The 17,672-nt window shown below is 28.7% G+C and overlaps 1 protein-coding gene across 1 annotated transcript in view; it reads right to left on the reverse strand.

The window, feature by feature from the left end:
• The window catches only part of LOC143250785 (neuroguidin), a 31,386-nt gene extending 13,714 nt beyond the window's left edge, over positions 1–17,672 (reverse strand). Inside the window, exons 1-7 of the mRNA XM_076501766.1 lie at positions 17,534–17,672; positions 9,078–9,218; positions 7,612–7,749; positions 5,548–5,632; positions 3,087–3,139; positions 1,421–1,517; positions 824–948 (exon numbers count right to left, since the gene is read on the reverse strand). Of these exons, the coding sequence (XP_076357881.1) occupies positions 824–948; positions 1,421–1,517; positions 3,087–3,139; positions 5,548–5,632; positions 7,612–7,749; positions 9,078–9,218; positions 17,534–17,539 (645 nt within the window). The 5' untranslated portion in view covers positions 17,540–17,672. The remainder of the gene's footprint in view (positions 1–823; positions 949–1,420; positions 1,518–3,086; positions 3,140–5,547; positions 5,633–7,611; positions 7,750–9,077; positions 9,219–17,533) is intronic.

Below are 17,672 nucleotides of genomic sequence, written 5' to 3' on the forward strand. Positions count from 1 at the left end.
AGTATTGTTCATTATGAATTTGTACATCATGGTCAGACAATTAACTAGGACTTTTATAAAGAGGTCTTAATTTACTTAAGGGAGAATGGCCACTGGTTTCTTCATCATAACAATGCACCTTCTCACACTCCTATGATACCCCTCCACCCCGTAATCTCCCAATCTTGCCCCATGTAATTTTTTTTCTATTCCCAAAAATCAAAATTAAGTTGAAAGGAAAGAGATTTGATGACATTCCAACCATCCATAATAATGTGAAAATAGAACTTAGTCGCATAACAGTTGAAGACTTCCAGCATTGCTTTCAAAAATGGCAGGAACGTTGGAACAAATCTGTATCAGCTCTGGGAGATTACTTTCAAGGGGATAGCTTATAATACTGACATATGTACATTATTCTTCAGAATAAAATTGAAGTCTTAGAACTTTTTTATCACACCTCATATATATACGAGCACATATAGAGCACATGATAAAATCATCATTAAAGACAAGGTATCTTATGCAGTGTCAATTGTACATCCATGGTTGATGCCATTAGGACAGTGGTTCCCAACCAGGAGTGCTTGTATCCCCACGGGGTGCGAGAAAACATTTGTTTTGGCCACCTTCACCTTTATTCTTAAATAAATAATTACTATGAAGGGTGCGAGAACATATAAAAAATTTTTAGGGGTGCGGGGCATAAAAAAGTTGGGAACCACTGCATTAGGAAGTATGAAGAGAAGGAATTTATACCATACACACTGGAACAAAAATAATAGCATGGGTGCAAACCATCTAAAACCACATTAAACAGTTGAGAACAATAAAACATACAAACCTTTATCTCTTCTGGTGCTTCACTGTATTCTTTTCTAAGCTCTTGCATAATACTAGTACTTAGTACTCGCTTCCTTGCTCGCTCCAGTATTCTTTGTTGTCGATCTTGTTCAGTCTCGTCCCCTTCTGAGTGACGAGAATATAAAGTCACTTTAAAACTTTTATAATATACTTCATTACCACAGTAGAACTGATGAAAATATAGAAAAGGCAAATACAAAATCTATTGCAGTGGAGAATAATGTTTTCTATTTCTTTTTCACATTAATTAAAATATTAATATATTATGCTGCATCAGAATTTGTACAGAGGATGCTTGACTGAACAATTACACACCAACATACATATGGTAAATACAATTTAGAGACATCCTTAAGCCAACTTTATCTTCCCATTATCAGTGTATCTTCTTACATTGTGGTAAATAATTAAAGAATATTACTGCTACAAAATGCTTATCTGTACTGAATAACAAAAAAACACTACCAGAAAAAATGCTAATGTTGTGAAGAATAATCAAAGAACATTTTTTTTAAACCAATGGCTGTATTATAATTACAGAATACTACAGTTATAAAATAAATTATTCTGAACTAACCATAATGTACAGCAGATAGTTTAGGTGGGACATATATGTTGGACCTCTCTTCCTTCTCTTCATCAGAAACTGATTCATCTTCATCATCATTAGCTAACTTAACAAACAAAATTAAATGTGAAAAATTAAAGGGCACAAACAACTTTTACTGTTTGCAACCTTTGAAATATGTTTATACTTCATAAACAAATACTAAATATTGTCTTATAAATACTAAACATTTAAATTAAGAACTAATGAAGAACATGTAAAATATATCTTACAAAGTTGAACAAAATAAGCATCAAAACGAATAGCCATGAAAATATATTCACATAAATCCCTCCATACATGCAATTTCCCTGAAATACCGGTTAGAGGGATTGACGTTAACTATGAATGCAATTTTAAAATGTTTTCATACACAAGTTTGACTATAAAATAGTTGGCATCTAATAAAATTCTGATAACAAAAGCATGAACACCTTAATGAGCATAAATAAAAATACAATACTTCAGAAAACAGTTACACATAGTTTACAACCACATTTTCAAAGTATGTTTTAAACCAGACCATATTGTCCTGAAAGTAAACTGTCCATCAGACAGCAGTTGGTTATGAGTTCCAAGAATATATATATTTCTAAACTAAAATTGAAAAGAACAAAAAATAAGGAAATAATTTATTGAAAGACTAAATAAGTACTACAACTAACCTGATTAGACTTAAGACATATAAGTGAGAAAAGTCAAAGTAGCATCAGTAATATGTGTAGCTAGATTTAAAAAAAAAAACATGAGAGAGAGAGAAATCTTATAAAACCCAATCAAATGTTACTGAAGGTGGATCAGATTAAACACAAAACAAGTCAGCAGGTCCTTGTGAATAAAAGTCAAGTTATCAATCAGAGGTCTTAAAAAGTCTCCTGGACCACACTTACATAAAAAACAGTGCTCTTGTTTCTAAGTATACCATTTCACTAGCATCCACAAGTACCTATAAATGTTATTTTAAAAATGCTTTTTATAGCCTCCATTAATAAATAATATGACCACTATTTGTACATGACATACTAAAGGACAAATTAAAAAAGACAGCACAATAACCATAACCTCCAGAGATCCTGTTACAAGGTGTAAGCAACAATGATTTATCTCTCAATCACCCTCAACTGGTATAATGATCTGATATACATAAACTGTGTTTCTTTCTGTGGCATCATAAAACTCATCTTAAACATTGTATTTAAATTGTTTTAAAAACTTATTGATAATTTATAAATATAAAAGATGCATTAACACACTTTCAAAATGTATTTTAAAAACTTTAAACATAATATAGAGGTATTATTTTACTGAACTACTTTCTTGTTTCACGAGAGTGGTAATATTTATGTCCTACATTTCAGGGATAATATTAAACTGCCTAAAAACTACAAATGGAAAACAAAAACAAATGCTAACAGACCTAATGGACCAATTAAGAGGATCTCTTTACAACTTCAATGTATTTTTCAAAACACAAAGCACTGAAAAAAACATACAATTGAAACCTAACTCAGAGTTAATTAACACAACAAGAAAAATTGAAAACCTGAAGCACGAAGTAAAGAGTAAAAATTAGTGAAGGTATATTATAAAATTACGGGCAAAACACAAAAGTAGAAAAAAATTATTTTCAACTTACTTTGCTTATTAAACTATCTGGATTAGCTCGGAACTTCAATGGATCGTCAGGGTCTAAAGAAAATAATAAAAGAAAAAATAAATAATTCTTTCTAAGTTTTAAAATTCAAAAGAAAGTATTAAAGCCATATTTATGTTGTATTATATGACTACTAGCATCAATAAGAACAAATTAAAACATTACAATATCATTGTTAAGTGTTGAAGTTACTGAGAAAAACAGCCGATTTTATGACCATTATCAAATGGTAATTTAGTTAAAATATTTATAATAATTTGATAGTTTTTTAAACGAAACTAAAAACTGAAATTAACTAATGCTGTACATTTTAAAAAATGCCAAAATAAACTAACATTTTTGAAAAAGAATTGATAAAAAGAATTTGTTTTTAACATGGTCATAACTACTGTAACTTATTTATATATCTAAATTTTTATTCAAATTCCTCTGCATTTATGAAAAAGTTCCTCAATTCTGATAAAAAAAAACAGCACAAAACATTCTGATATAATTGCCTGAAAGGCTTTATTTTGATAATAAAGCATATGTTTTTAATTTTATCCAGTGTTTAAATCATAAGAATTATGCTTAAACAAAAATATTCATGAACATTTCCATAAACTTTTTTCTAACATGTTCTGTTACTTGTTTCGATCTTACAACATTTAACATTTATGTATATTCTACAAAATACAGTGTATAGTAAAACATTTTATAAAAATTTTCTACAGTCCAAAGAAACAAATGCTTTTACATTTACATTAATTTTTCCAATAATAAAAAGTTAATAATTAGCTTTAAAACTACCAATGAAAGCCACATCAGCTTTTTGTCACAGCATAGCAGCTCACAGAATGGCTCTTGAGTTTTTTCTCAAGTACAAAGCTTTAGCTCATAGCTGAACCTCTTAACTGACTTGAGATCTGACTACAACAGCAGCTACTGAAGATTTTATCATTAATAAATTTTTATAACCTATATATTTAATAAAGTGTTCATAAGCCCATAGCTTTTTTCAGAGGACCAGAACAGTAATGTTTAATGAATGGACATGCTCCTGAAGTTATGAGAGCTCTACATTCAGATCAAAAGAGACCAGTCAAATCACAAAACTGGCCTAGTCAATAGGAACTCAGGAGGATAAAAAAAGACACAAATATGAGCACTACAACTCTAGTACAGTGCAATGTGAGCATCAGAAAGGTTAACAAAGGATTAACAGAAATAATTAACCCTTTTCATACGTAAAACACATCGAGCTGATTCCTGAAAAGTGTCAATTATCCACCAAAATATGAAACTAGAATGTGATCTTTTCTTGTCTTTTCATAAAAGCATGGGGTAAAGGGGTAAATCTGTTAAATATATTGTAAAGGTTAAGTTATTCTACATCCTTGATGGAACTATGAGACATCATGGGGAGAATGGTTTTCTTGTCACCAATGTCTTGAATACTAAACAAGAAGATGCATACAAAGAAAGACAGTGTACTCACTGACCCATCATCAGCCACCAGATTGTATCCTCTGTTCACTTTCAACCAACGACAAATGAGTGCTGATAATGCAGCCATAGAATCTGTCCACATTAAAGGCAAAGTGCATGAGTAAGGTTTCCAAAGTATTGTAGAATTCTTGATATTTACTTAAGCATTCATATCAGAATTGACACCAAATTCAGATTTCATAGGTACATTAAAAGCATAACTTTCAACAACAAATTCTAAACATAAAATAAAGGAACATAATAAAAATGAAAGTAAAGATCAGATAGACAGATCATCCCACTCCAAAACCTTGAAGGGTCTCACTGATGAAAAAATGATCTGAAATCATTACTTAATATGGAAACTGTCTGCAACCAAAACGTAGACTGAAAAAATCCCACTTTATGTTTGGCCACTAAAAAGGAGAGACAGACACTAACTAAGAAGTACACGAAGAAAGCTAGGCAGGAAGATGAACAATAATTGCTGATCATCTCAAAGGATAATAAACAAATATAATCTAAGATGTTACAACCTTAACCAATATACTTCTGAACAGAAATTTAGTTTGGGTGCAAATTAAATAACAGGATGAGCAATTGCCAAGTTTTTTATATTATTATTTTGAGAAAAATGACATTTTGAACTAGCATGCTTTATCAGACCATACAGCTTACATAACATACACAAAGAATGTATGTTTTCCCTTCTCACACTACAAAACATAATTCATTGTTAAGAAGATATTTTTATGTATGACTTTTGAAGTAGCTGATGTTTATATAATTTTCTGCTGATACAGAAATGATAATATCTTTATATTTATCAATATTGAAATTATCTCATGTTGTTTTCAAAAATTTCCTCTGCACAATTCCTTGTGAATTTGTCACTGAGATACTGAGCATAATGTCTGAATCACAGTTGTGGTTTGAAAGGAAAAGCATTTCTAATAACTAAATAGTTTTCACTTACCAAGCTGTTCTGTAGTTCCTGTTTTTATTAGTTTATCAAGTTGGTACTTCAGCTTTTGTTCTATAGGTCTTATTTTTTCAAGAACCTATAAATGAAAGATATTAAATATGTTTATAAAGATAATTATGAATAACTTTCCAGAAGCTACAGAGATTCTAGAATAGGAAAATTAAAAACTGTCAAAAACAGGATAATTACTTTTTTTCTTACATGTTTTCAGATAGTTTCATATTTAATAAAATATATTAAAAAAGAAAGATAAAAGCACACAACATACAAATTCAGGTGTAATGAAATACTGCAGTTCTACAGTTATAGTTCTACACTTAAATACATCATTCTTAACTGAACCAAATCAAGTTTACATGAAGTCTACAGTAGTATTTTAAATACATTTGTTTATTGTATGAAAATGTTGTGCCAAGAAGATTACATACTTAGTATCAAAAATCATCCAATTAATTTTAAAAGTTATACAAGTTTTGAAATAAAAATATTTCTAGTGGTTTTATGGCATGAAAGAAAAGAGTTATTTATTACAAAAAAACTAAGCAACTTTTTCTAAATTATATTTCTTTTTTTTACAACGTTAAGTGGTCTTTGGAATAAATTACTGTTCAAAGAGTTGGAGAATTGTAATCCAAGTATTAAAAGACCTAAAACAGAATATGATTTTGGAAAATTAATGTATGACTTATAAATTAAAGAGACCTTTATCTTGAAAGAGATCTAATTTTTTCTTCTGAAATGACCTGTATAAAATTATGTTTCCATAGCCTTGTAAACAAATGTTCAGGATTGTTCATCATTCTACTTATGAATAATTAATTATTCATACTTATTAATATTTTGATGCTATACATACTTGAAACAGTAATCACTTATCAGTTTCACAAAAGGCAGATAAATAAAAGTGTATTTATTTATTTGTATAGATTACGTAAACATCAGTATTGAAGATATAAAAAATATATATATATATTTTTTTAATTTGCTTTTCTATACCAATAACATAAAGATATTTAATTTTGAAATTAAAAATTAAGGTTAATTAAGTTTGTCTATAGTTGTGAAGTCAGCATTAAATCAACCTCCTTCTCAACAAAATTCTGTACTCAAGACACTTAACATAAGTTTGTTTCTAGATGAATTTAGGAAAACGTTAAACATCTCTTTACAAATAATTAAATAGTACATTTATATTTCTTGTTGAGTAAAGAATTTTTGCTCTTGTATTGAAAACAATCAGTATACTGTAGCTTGTTACATATACTGTACTAGAATAATGTATGTAAAATTTTAAAGTTTTATTCTCACATTGAATGTGCAAAGAAAATATTTTAATATTAAAAATAAATTATAAACTTAACATTTTTTCATTAATTTAACCATACTAGCTTACATAAAAAATGTAAACACAACATTCTGATATTCTGTATAAGCTATTACAATAAACCCACTATAAATCCACAAAATAAAATAGCCTGTAACCATTTTACGTACTTTAAAAAAACAGTTAAATCATTAAATGTTTTTTACTTTAATGTAGTATATGAAACATAATAAGTCATGTGCATTTGAAGTGTGATTAACAGTTCAAAATAATAACTAATAACATTTCCTAATTATTTTTTATTTGGTTTATAATTGTGTAATTTTTTTAATATAGCCTGTTTAACCAGCCCAGTACAATTTTCTATTAACAAAAATGTTGCACACTTTATAAACACTAAAAACTACTAAATATGAAGCTTTTCATTCAATAGAAACTTTCCTAAACAAGTGAAAATTGAGGCTACAAATGATTTCAGGAAGAAAATTGACATACAAGACATGAAGTTTTGCCACTCAAGCAACTATAACTTAAATATCACAAATCCATTTTTACTTCATTCATTATCAAGAATGGAATTGGAAAAGGATTACCAAGCTACCTACACCACAATTACATTTTTAAAATCATCTAATAAGAAACTTGATTGAGATTTAGAGAATATATATACATTTCAATATTAACAAGAGAAGAATATATTTAAACATATACATGGAACAATAAAAACTCACAGTTCTAATTTCCACTAGCCTTTCCACTGCTGTTTCTCCACTGATTTTCTGGCCATTAAGTTTTCTCCACATTAAGAAAGCAAGGTTTGTCAAATAACTTAACAGCATGTGGTTTTTCACTTCTAAAATAGTGATGCCCTAAAAGAATCTTGGAACACTTAAAACAAAATTAAGATACTGAAAATAATTACTCTAAGTCTCCTGATAAAATCAAAATAACATACTTAAAATTAATTGCAAAAAATTGCTTAATGTGCAGTAAAGGCACAAGTATTTTGAGTGAGAATTAAAATTTCTCATATGTTTATATACTTTACTATACCATTCACATTAGATGGCCTTTTGAAATCTATATCAATACAAGAGACAGCATGCCAGTTGAAAGAAAATATACGATGGTTTTAAAATTAATTACTTTATAAAATTATTTCCAAACATTTATATTAAAATTATACCCACTCTTCTTTTTATGGAACAGGTTAAAAATAACATTTCTTCAAACTATAACTGATATCTATGCACAAATAATCAATAAGGCCATACAATATTTAATCTTCTGTTAAACAATAGAAACTGAGAGTGGCCTGTGACATTATCAATCAATCTACAAATATCAGAAAGGAAATCTCTTAAATTAATACCTTTAATATTACACATGTGATTCATGATCTTAAGTTTATGAAAAATATTCAAATTTAGCAATGCTCAGTATTTATATGAAGGTATTTCTGTAAAGATATGCAATTTGTGAATTTTTCTGGTACCTATATCACTAACCTGAAGGTAATCTTTTCCATTTAATACTTTAAGTTTTTATACTTGGTATAAACATGTATATTTATTATGTTCTATATAACTTTGTTTTTCTGAATCTTGGGTCTTAAAATTTCAATGAATAAAGTGTCTTTACTCCTGAACATCCTCTCACAATCACTTAACTGAAACCTAGAATACCACAGTTCCATGGGTGCTTTTGAACAAATGATATGATGCTGGTTGTTCTTTTTGAGTGTTCCTTCAAGCATTTCATGTGTGTGAAAAGTTGAACCAATTTCTTTTACAGCAAATCAAAGAAAAATGAATTATAAATCTATTTGTGCTCATGGAAACAAAAGTTGACTTTTGGAAATGACTAAATAATCAAATGAGATATAGTTTTGAAAAATAAAAGATCTAATGGAATTTTATCTGCATTCATTAAGTTATTTTGTTCTTATTAGTGTTTTTAAAAAGATAGTGTTCAAATTAATCCTTTTCACCTTTCTAACATTTGAAAAAAAACAACCCATACATAAGCTATTACTGCATTTATATTAACCCTAATTTTCCCAACAGCTCAGAAATAAAAATAATTTCAATTGTTAAAACTTTGCTGCTTTTAAGAAAACAAAATAAGGAACTTCAAATCAGTAGAAGTTCATATTTCAGAAAAAACAATTATATAATCATTGTGATACGTAACAAACCTTTTTTGTGGAAAGATCTCCATTCTGAACTCTCTGAAGTAAACTGTTTACTGTAGTTAGAGCTGTATGTACATGATCTTTAACTAGGCTCAGATAATCAAGAGCTTCAGGAAGATCATGAGCAATGACTCTTTCTTTATACTATGAATATAAAAAGAATATTTAACACTGTAACCATAGGCTGTAAAAACATTTTTTACCATAAAGTTTAACACCATTTCAATTGTATGTCAATAAAAGCTGTACAAATTTTTTCTTCATGATACAATTCTTATTGATGTGCAGATAACACTGATAAAAACCAATAAATCTACTGGTAGCAATCCACATCAAGGCAGCTTGCAGGAAAATGTTTTCAAATACTATTAGTGCCCCTTTTAATAAAAACACTAATTAGATCATTAATACTGAAATGTTTAAACAAATTATAACTGTATCAAATGTATGTTTTATCTCTGTTTCTAAAAGTTTTGTATTTTGCAATATTTGACATCTTAGGTCACTTTCTTTAATTCTCCTTAAAATTAACCTGAACACACGAATTTCCAACAAAGTCCATGAATAGGTAGGCTTTGAGATTAAATAAGTCACATACTAAAATTCCAGTAAAAGCAAAGCAAGTAGAAGGCTTAACAAATGGTACAAATAAGTAATCAATCTAAATTAAAGAGGAAAAAAAATCCTTTACAAACAGAAGATACTGATTTGTGGTTTCTGTTAATCAATTAATCAACAGGTTTGTTAATTAATTGAATCCATTTAGTTCGAAACACACATACCTGCACATCCAAAATGTTTTAAAAATAATCTAGACATTTCCTACTTGACAAATGAATTGCTAATGTCAATTAGAGACAACAATATGGTTGTCATTTTGTTTTCAAATATGCTCTGATCACCCACTGATATTGTGTATATCAAATAAATTGATAACTAAATAAAAAAAACATATTTTACTGTCACTGATAACAACAATATTTCTAATAAAAACAAATCACAACTGCAATTAGAAAGAATCACGTAGTCAGTTGGTCAAACCATTTATTTCATTAGTTGATGAGGATAAATGTAAAAATAACATTTAATAAAGATCTAGTTTGTTATAACATTTTACAGTTGTCTACCACATCACTAAAGAAGTAAACTAAAACTAGCTTATCTGGTATGAACATGATGATTTCATCTAGAGAATATAATTAAAAAAAGAACAAGTTTACAAACATTGCAACTCAAAACAAAATAATAATATGTTTATTAGAAAGTAAAGACAACTAATTTGAATCCAAATATCAACAGGATACATTTACCACGACTTAAGCAATCTCCAGTAATCTGACTTTTCATACTGCATACATAGTCCTGTCTAGACAAACTACTTGTACCCATGTGCATCTGCACAACTTTTTCTGAGTGGTGGGAGAACAAGTACTGTGAAATTATGAATTGAACTTTAAAAATTCATATACACAGACTGAAGGAATAAAGAGAAAATTATGTTTCCCATGCAGGCATCCATACTTGGACCTAATGATGGTAAAATTTTCTTCTATTGTGTTAAACTTGTTATAAGTTTTCCTTCCTTACCAATCAACCCATTTCTAAACTGTATAAGCATATCTCATCTTGAGTTATTTGTTTCCTTGCTGAAGGAAATACCTGTAGCTTTCAAATAGATATACAACAATTTCACATTAATACTTTCATATTGATAAAGTAATACTTACAGAAACTATAAAAAAAACTCTTAAAGCTATATATTGACTATAAAGTGACAGTTTAATTCTTGTCCTTTTTAATAATACTTAAACTTTCTTTATAGCTGTTTTCAAAGATGTTATGTTATAGTCAATTGTCAAATCATTTGACCTGTCACTGTAACAAAGTAACAGCCAATGCCTAAACAAAACTGAGGGAAGTGCTCCAAAATCATACAATGGATATGTTCTCATGGAGTGATAAACTAATTCATAAAAAAATTAAGAGTTATTCATTGGGATGAGCAGAAAAATTCTAAAAAAACACACAGTTGAAATATAAATAGAATTAACATATAAAATTGAATAAAAACTGTATAAAGTCAGAGTTCAGGTACAATAATTTAGAATTAAGTTATAGTTAATTTTTTAATCATATACTTTGTACATAAAAATGTCTCATCTATACAAGTTAACTCCATTGCATTGTTAGAATTTTAGAAACAACAATAGGTTTATTGACTTATCAATCACATGCTGTAACAATACTGTTACACTTTTATGATTCCAGACATCAATTTACAAAATATGAAAGCCATTAAGGAATTAACAATAATAAAACAAGAATTTAGAAACTTTATTCAGACAATACAGTATTAGTGTGTAAATAAGAAACAACCATGTTTAAGTTTTCAATGCTAGCTGCAACAATGTTTTGCTTTTTACAACAAGGATAAAATACTATTGTATCAAACAGCTATGATTGGTGTGATCAAATTACAAACCAGTCAACTTATCTGATAAAATACACTAAATCAAGTGACACCTTCTAAGCCTGGATATTAGAAGCAAGTATTAAACCTTAACAGCATGATGGTACTTGTATTCTAAGTGCATATAAACAAATGAAAAAATTCACACATACTGAATGTAACAAACACAGATGTTTGACTGGAGACTCTGAGGGATGACAAATCCACTCCTCAAATATAATTTTCTTGTTAATATTTTAAAAGTAAGCTGTCTAACAATGTAACTAAATTTTTAGTATTTCTTAAATGGAAGAGACTCCAACTGGTTATAATCCAGCAATTTCAAAGCTTATATTTTTTTATTTCTGGAAGTATGATTGAAATAAAAACAAGTTAAAACCAAAAATTTCAGATTTTTTATTAAAGTTGTAATTATATATAATCATGATCCATTATAAATAGGAAGCCTGTTTTCAAAGAAATATTTTAAAAGTTACTATTTACAGTCAGAACACTTGCATTTTGGACATCACCAGTACAAAAACATCTTTCTCAAAGAATTCTACTTTCTAAACAATACAGAATTAATTATATAAAAAGCCTATATTTTAACAGTTACAGGTACATTAAAAAATACTAACTTTGACAAAAACAAATCTATAAAGTATAGATACATTGTTAGTGTCTGGAAAAAAAATCAAGGTTCTAAATTTTACCATGGCAATGTTTAAATTTCAAATGAAAAGGTCACAATGGCCCAAAAATGATAAAAAAAAAACTATTATAAAATTAAGTAACAGAACTATAACAGCACACCCGCTCTGATGCTCAACACTCAAGAACTGATTGAGGACAGAGCACAATCCAGAAAATATCAGATAGAGAGCAGCACAAACTGAGTTGGAATATTGACTTCAGAAATTTATGTGGCCCATTCTGACCACACCCTACCAACTGAGGATTAATTCACATTAATATTTTTATACTACCTTGGAAATAATCGATCTTTGGCTGAGGCCTTGACTGGATTGTTGTACACTACAGCCATGTTATTTTCATGACAATAATCCAATATGACAGCTAATCCTTCTTTTTTATATTACATGTATAAGGATGTCTGGCTGTTTTTATTATTAATTTCTCAACAAGATTAGTACCTGCTTATATTAAAGAATACTGTTACATAATTATAAATCAGAAAAATGAAACAACACAAAAAATGAAGAACATCTACACTTTATGTAGTCAAAAAGGTAGCAGCAAGTGCAGCTAATCATCTGCCTTCACCCTAGACAGCAATGCAAAACTAGTCAGTGACAGATATCCTTAGCAACTTTGCCATAACAAAGACAGGATAACAAATTTGGTGACAATGGTAATCAAAACAAACACCTTTGAATCACAAGGCACTTTTCCTTTGAATTTTCATGACAATCAATTTAACCAAAATTTTTCTTAACCAACTGCCAGAATAATTAGAAACACTAGTTTCAATCAGTTGACGGTATTTGTGACAAAAAAGATTTTAGTTATACTTTTGTTAATTAATTATTTTACATGAAACTAATTGATGCTTATAGGCAATTAAATACATCAGTTATATATCTCAGCTTTAGTCAAGATAACTGTTTAATGTAAATTCAACACACAAAATACAGAATATGCACAACAAGAGATCATTTAGGCCTTCAACTGTTCTTGAAAACCCACCCTCAAGAGATATAAAAATTCAAACTCATCCGTTATTTTTCAATAAATCATTACTTACCCTATTAAATTCTTGTCAAATGCTGGCATATGCTATTGCCAACAACAACTCATTTCATAAGCCAATCACTATGTCAGAAAAATAAGACTATCTTAAGTATAACCTAGGTTATCTTTTCCAAATCTTAACTTCATGTCCTCATCTTTAAAATCCTGCCCCAAAAGATAGGTCTTTCTTCTACCAGTCTTATGGATATTCTTATATATGCTTCAATAAAATCACCTTTTACCCATACTTTTTCAAAGCAAAGTAAAGATCTTAATTTATCCTCAAAAAATAACTCATCTTTGAAATAATTCTAGTAATGTAACCAATTAATAGAGCCATCAATAAGCAAGTACTACTAATTACCTATTTTTAGTACGAATATTTTTCCATTTGGCAAGAAGAGTGATAAATAATTCAAAAATAAAACAGTTGCAACTTTTACAGTAGACAAGTTCTCATTTAACTACTATAAAAGTTACTTTTATTTCATATCAATACAAATTACTCAGTTCAGTAGGTTCCTCACTAAACATTATGTAATAACTCAAATATACCACACAAGTTTATTCTGCTACAGTGTATTCTGTTGAAAACACTACTGAAAAGGAGAATCAGTAATACTCAAATTCATTTTTGGTCAAAATGATAATTTTTTCAGTTCTGATTTAAATTTTACAGCATTACTGAATGAGCTTTTAAGAACTTTTCCTGTAAATTTAAGGGTGCATAATGCTAATGTAACAACATATCATATTACAATAAACCTTTTGCTTACGACAGCAACAATGAACAAGTGAGGGTCAGTTTTCACTCAAACCTTGGGTGATTCTGACTTTTCTAAAATAAACTCAAAATGGCTCCCGTACGTCCCTATTATAGTTTCCAGAATCTGTTTCTTTTTTAATTTTATAACCATTAACCCTATCACTACAGGCTTAGTAAAACATGCAGGAGTTTGTCTACACATTTGCACACATTAAGTATTTGCATTATAACTTGTGATACAACAGGTGTATTTTTACAAGATTTAGTAAACATTATAAGTATTTTGTATATGAAAAAATCAGATTTTTTAATGAAATATTTTACTAAAGATTCATTAGTGAAAATAGAGTTTGTTTCATTACTAGTCTGAGTGCAAAGTGATTTCATGTTGTGATTAAAAAAAAACTGTTCTTCATCCCAAAAATCTCAAATATTAATTGTGTAATCTCTGAAACCTCCTAAATACATTTCAAATATTTGTTCTCAGTAAGACTTTATGTTATTTACTATTCTGTATCTGTGGTGTCTGTCAATTGACCAACCTTGTAACCACCAAGAAAAAATTAAGGAATGAATACATATTATGCTTTTTTCATGCAAGAATGGCTACATATAACATAAAAATAAGTCTAAGTAACTTAAGTCTCAAAATCTATATATGAACATATATCTTTATTATTTTTTATTATATTGACCTTCCAGTCACACTTAGCTAGCATTACATAACTTGCATTGATGCAGTGCATGTGCACTCAGGTCACATATCCAATAATATAAAACTGATCTTTAGTCTACACTGTTTTGGCTCTGTCTTAGTGAACTGGTATTTTGCAATATACTGTCCCATTTCAATTATTATACATTATATACATGTATATAGATTATTACTATTTTACTATTTAGAAATAAATTATTGAACTTATTTTTCTTAAAATGTAGAACAATAAATCAAGAATTAAAGCAAACAATTATCTCTTCTTGCTATCACCTTTGTACTTGGTTGTTGCTGGACAAAGGTTGGTAAATCTTTTAAAATTTCACACATGGAGGATATCAAACACAATTTTTTAGGTTTTATATACACAGTTGAATAACAAAAGAAAAAAACGTAAATAATTACAGTAATTACACTGATACCACAGAATTCCACTATAAGCTTAGTATCTAAGACATATTTAGATTTAAAAAAATACGAAACTTCGAGCAGACTAAAGACACAACCTACCTCCTTGAAAACATGGATTGAAAGAACACAGTAGCCTTTTCACAAATTAAAATGCTTGAGAAAAATCTCCACAAGAGAAGAGTATCATTCACTCAGAACTTGAGTAGACTTGCTTAGGTGGAAAAGTAATTTTGGCAGTGTATTAGATTTAAAACACATGATAAATGTGTAGGCATCTAAGATGCAAATTAGTTGAATTTTTTTTTTAAACATGCTTGGAAACTGAGACTCATGTTGTGATTGACTGGTTGCTGTGGTTCACGTGATTCATAGCTGTCAGGTGACAGAAGTTATAGATCCTATGAATATCAACATCACAATGCACTAGAAAAGCCTCTCACAACCTACATTAACTGCAACTAAAGCCAAAATAATTTTTAAAATGCCATAGAAATTTAACTAGACAGTTGTTGCACATTTATATTCACCAAATATTTTGTATTTCATTTTTATCTCAATAATTAATTAGATAAAAACTTCCAAAATGTTTGGTAAAGATGAGTGAAATTTCCCAAATGACACTATTCACATGATGACATATCAGAACTAGGTTAACTTATACTGAACTTTAGTAATCAAAAAAGAAACTACTGACAAAACATTTAACAATGTCATATTATAAAACAGAAATTTTTGAAAACCCCATGTTTGCTACCATCTGAGGATTTTTACAGCTTAACTATAAAACTTAGGAAGATGTTATAATTAAATAGTTAAATATTTTCACCTAAGATCAATAAATCCACCTGAACTCTATGTATAACAGTTAATTTAGTCTTAAACAATGATGTACACAATAGATTATAAAGAAAACACTTTCAAACAACTTATATTGCACATGTGCAATGCAATACCAAAAAATAGCTATTGCATTAATATAATACACTTTTTAAATGGCAAATATTATTAGAATTACTGCAAAAGAAATTAGTTTGCTACATGGGTCAACCACATTTGTTTAGATTATTATCAGAACACAGTAAAGTAGGCCAAGCATTAAAGAAAAAACAAAAAAGATCCAGATTTGATCCTTAAAAATGTTTTACATAAAAGCCAACAAACAAGTTTATGGAAACTATCAATAACTGAAAAATAAACAGAGACTTAGTTTGGATATATGGGCATGTATATTGTGTATTTACATGCATGAGTACTCACATACAGATATGAAGATGATAGCTGTAATAAATTTTAATACAAAGTATCATACACATGTATTATCTTTATCAGATGCTTTCCGATTAAACCTAGTCTTCCTCATAAAACTAAGATATTACTAGTCTGCAGCGCGATCTTTTATACTCTCATCTCTATTGTATGAAAAGAGGAAAGAAGCATCATTTTCTAAAAGCTATTCAAAGTTGAATGTGCAAACAAGTCTGTAATTTTGCTTAATACAATCTACCTTAATATTTCATCAACAATACTTGTGTCTCTTTTTACAAGAACTGGACTAATATCACACCCACACTGGAAACCATGGACTAAATAAATACCCATCTTAATTGTACACAATGGGTTAAAACATGATGATTCTATCAAAGGTTTTTTTCAAGTTTAATGTGTAGCAGAGTATACAATTTAAATTTTCCTCACAGTATGTTTTTATACATTCAATATTTTGTATCTCCACTACACCATCATTTAAAATATGTAGTGATCCCATACCCACAAAGGGATCTCCACCTCTCTAATAATCAAGCAATAAGAATAGTCCTTCATAAATTTTTCTTTCCTTTGAAATGTATGATTGGTTATTTACTTAATTTAGTTGCATAGTAAATATTTTAAACTCTCAAGGTATTTTACTTAAAACATTTTAATTTCTCAAATGAAATCTGGCTTGATACAGACTTCAACTTACAATGACTACAAGAAAATATGGTTCACTCGACACTAATCATTATCAGGTCATCTATTATATTGTCAGTGTAAAACTGTGACAAATTATGCACAGTGGTTTTTGAAATAAATAGAAAGATGTGTGTTGTATTTGTAGGTTTGACCTGTAGCCTGTTCATTATTATATTGTAAGCTCAAATACAACTTCGCACTTCCTACGATTCGTGCTTGAGTTAAGCCTAACGACTATATATTACTGTTACTAATACATATTCTTTGGATATTATTATTTAATTCACATGTTCCTACCATTTAAAACTTTTACACATGCATAATATTATACGTAACTCTGTAAATGACAAAGCCATTGCTTCACAAAAATAAATTATCGTTGTTTATGTAAATCAAAAATAGGAACTTACCATCATTACACATTTACTTGCTTGTAGCACATAAAAAAACAATAACACAAAATTACTAGAATAAATATTCAAGCGGGTAATTTACGTTACGTTTTTTTTAAATTTAAAAACGTGATATACAATCAAATCTTAGCCATTG

This window comes from Tachypleus tridentatus, chromosome 5 (assembly GCF_004210375.1).
Source record: "Tachypleus tridentatus isolate NWPU-2018 chromosome 5, ASM421037v1, whole genome shotgun sequence".
NCBI lineage: Eukaryota > Metazoa > Arthropoda > Merostomata > Xiphosura > Limulidae > Tachypleus > Tachypleus tridentatus.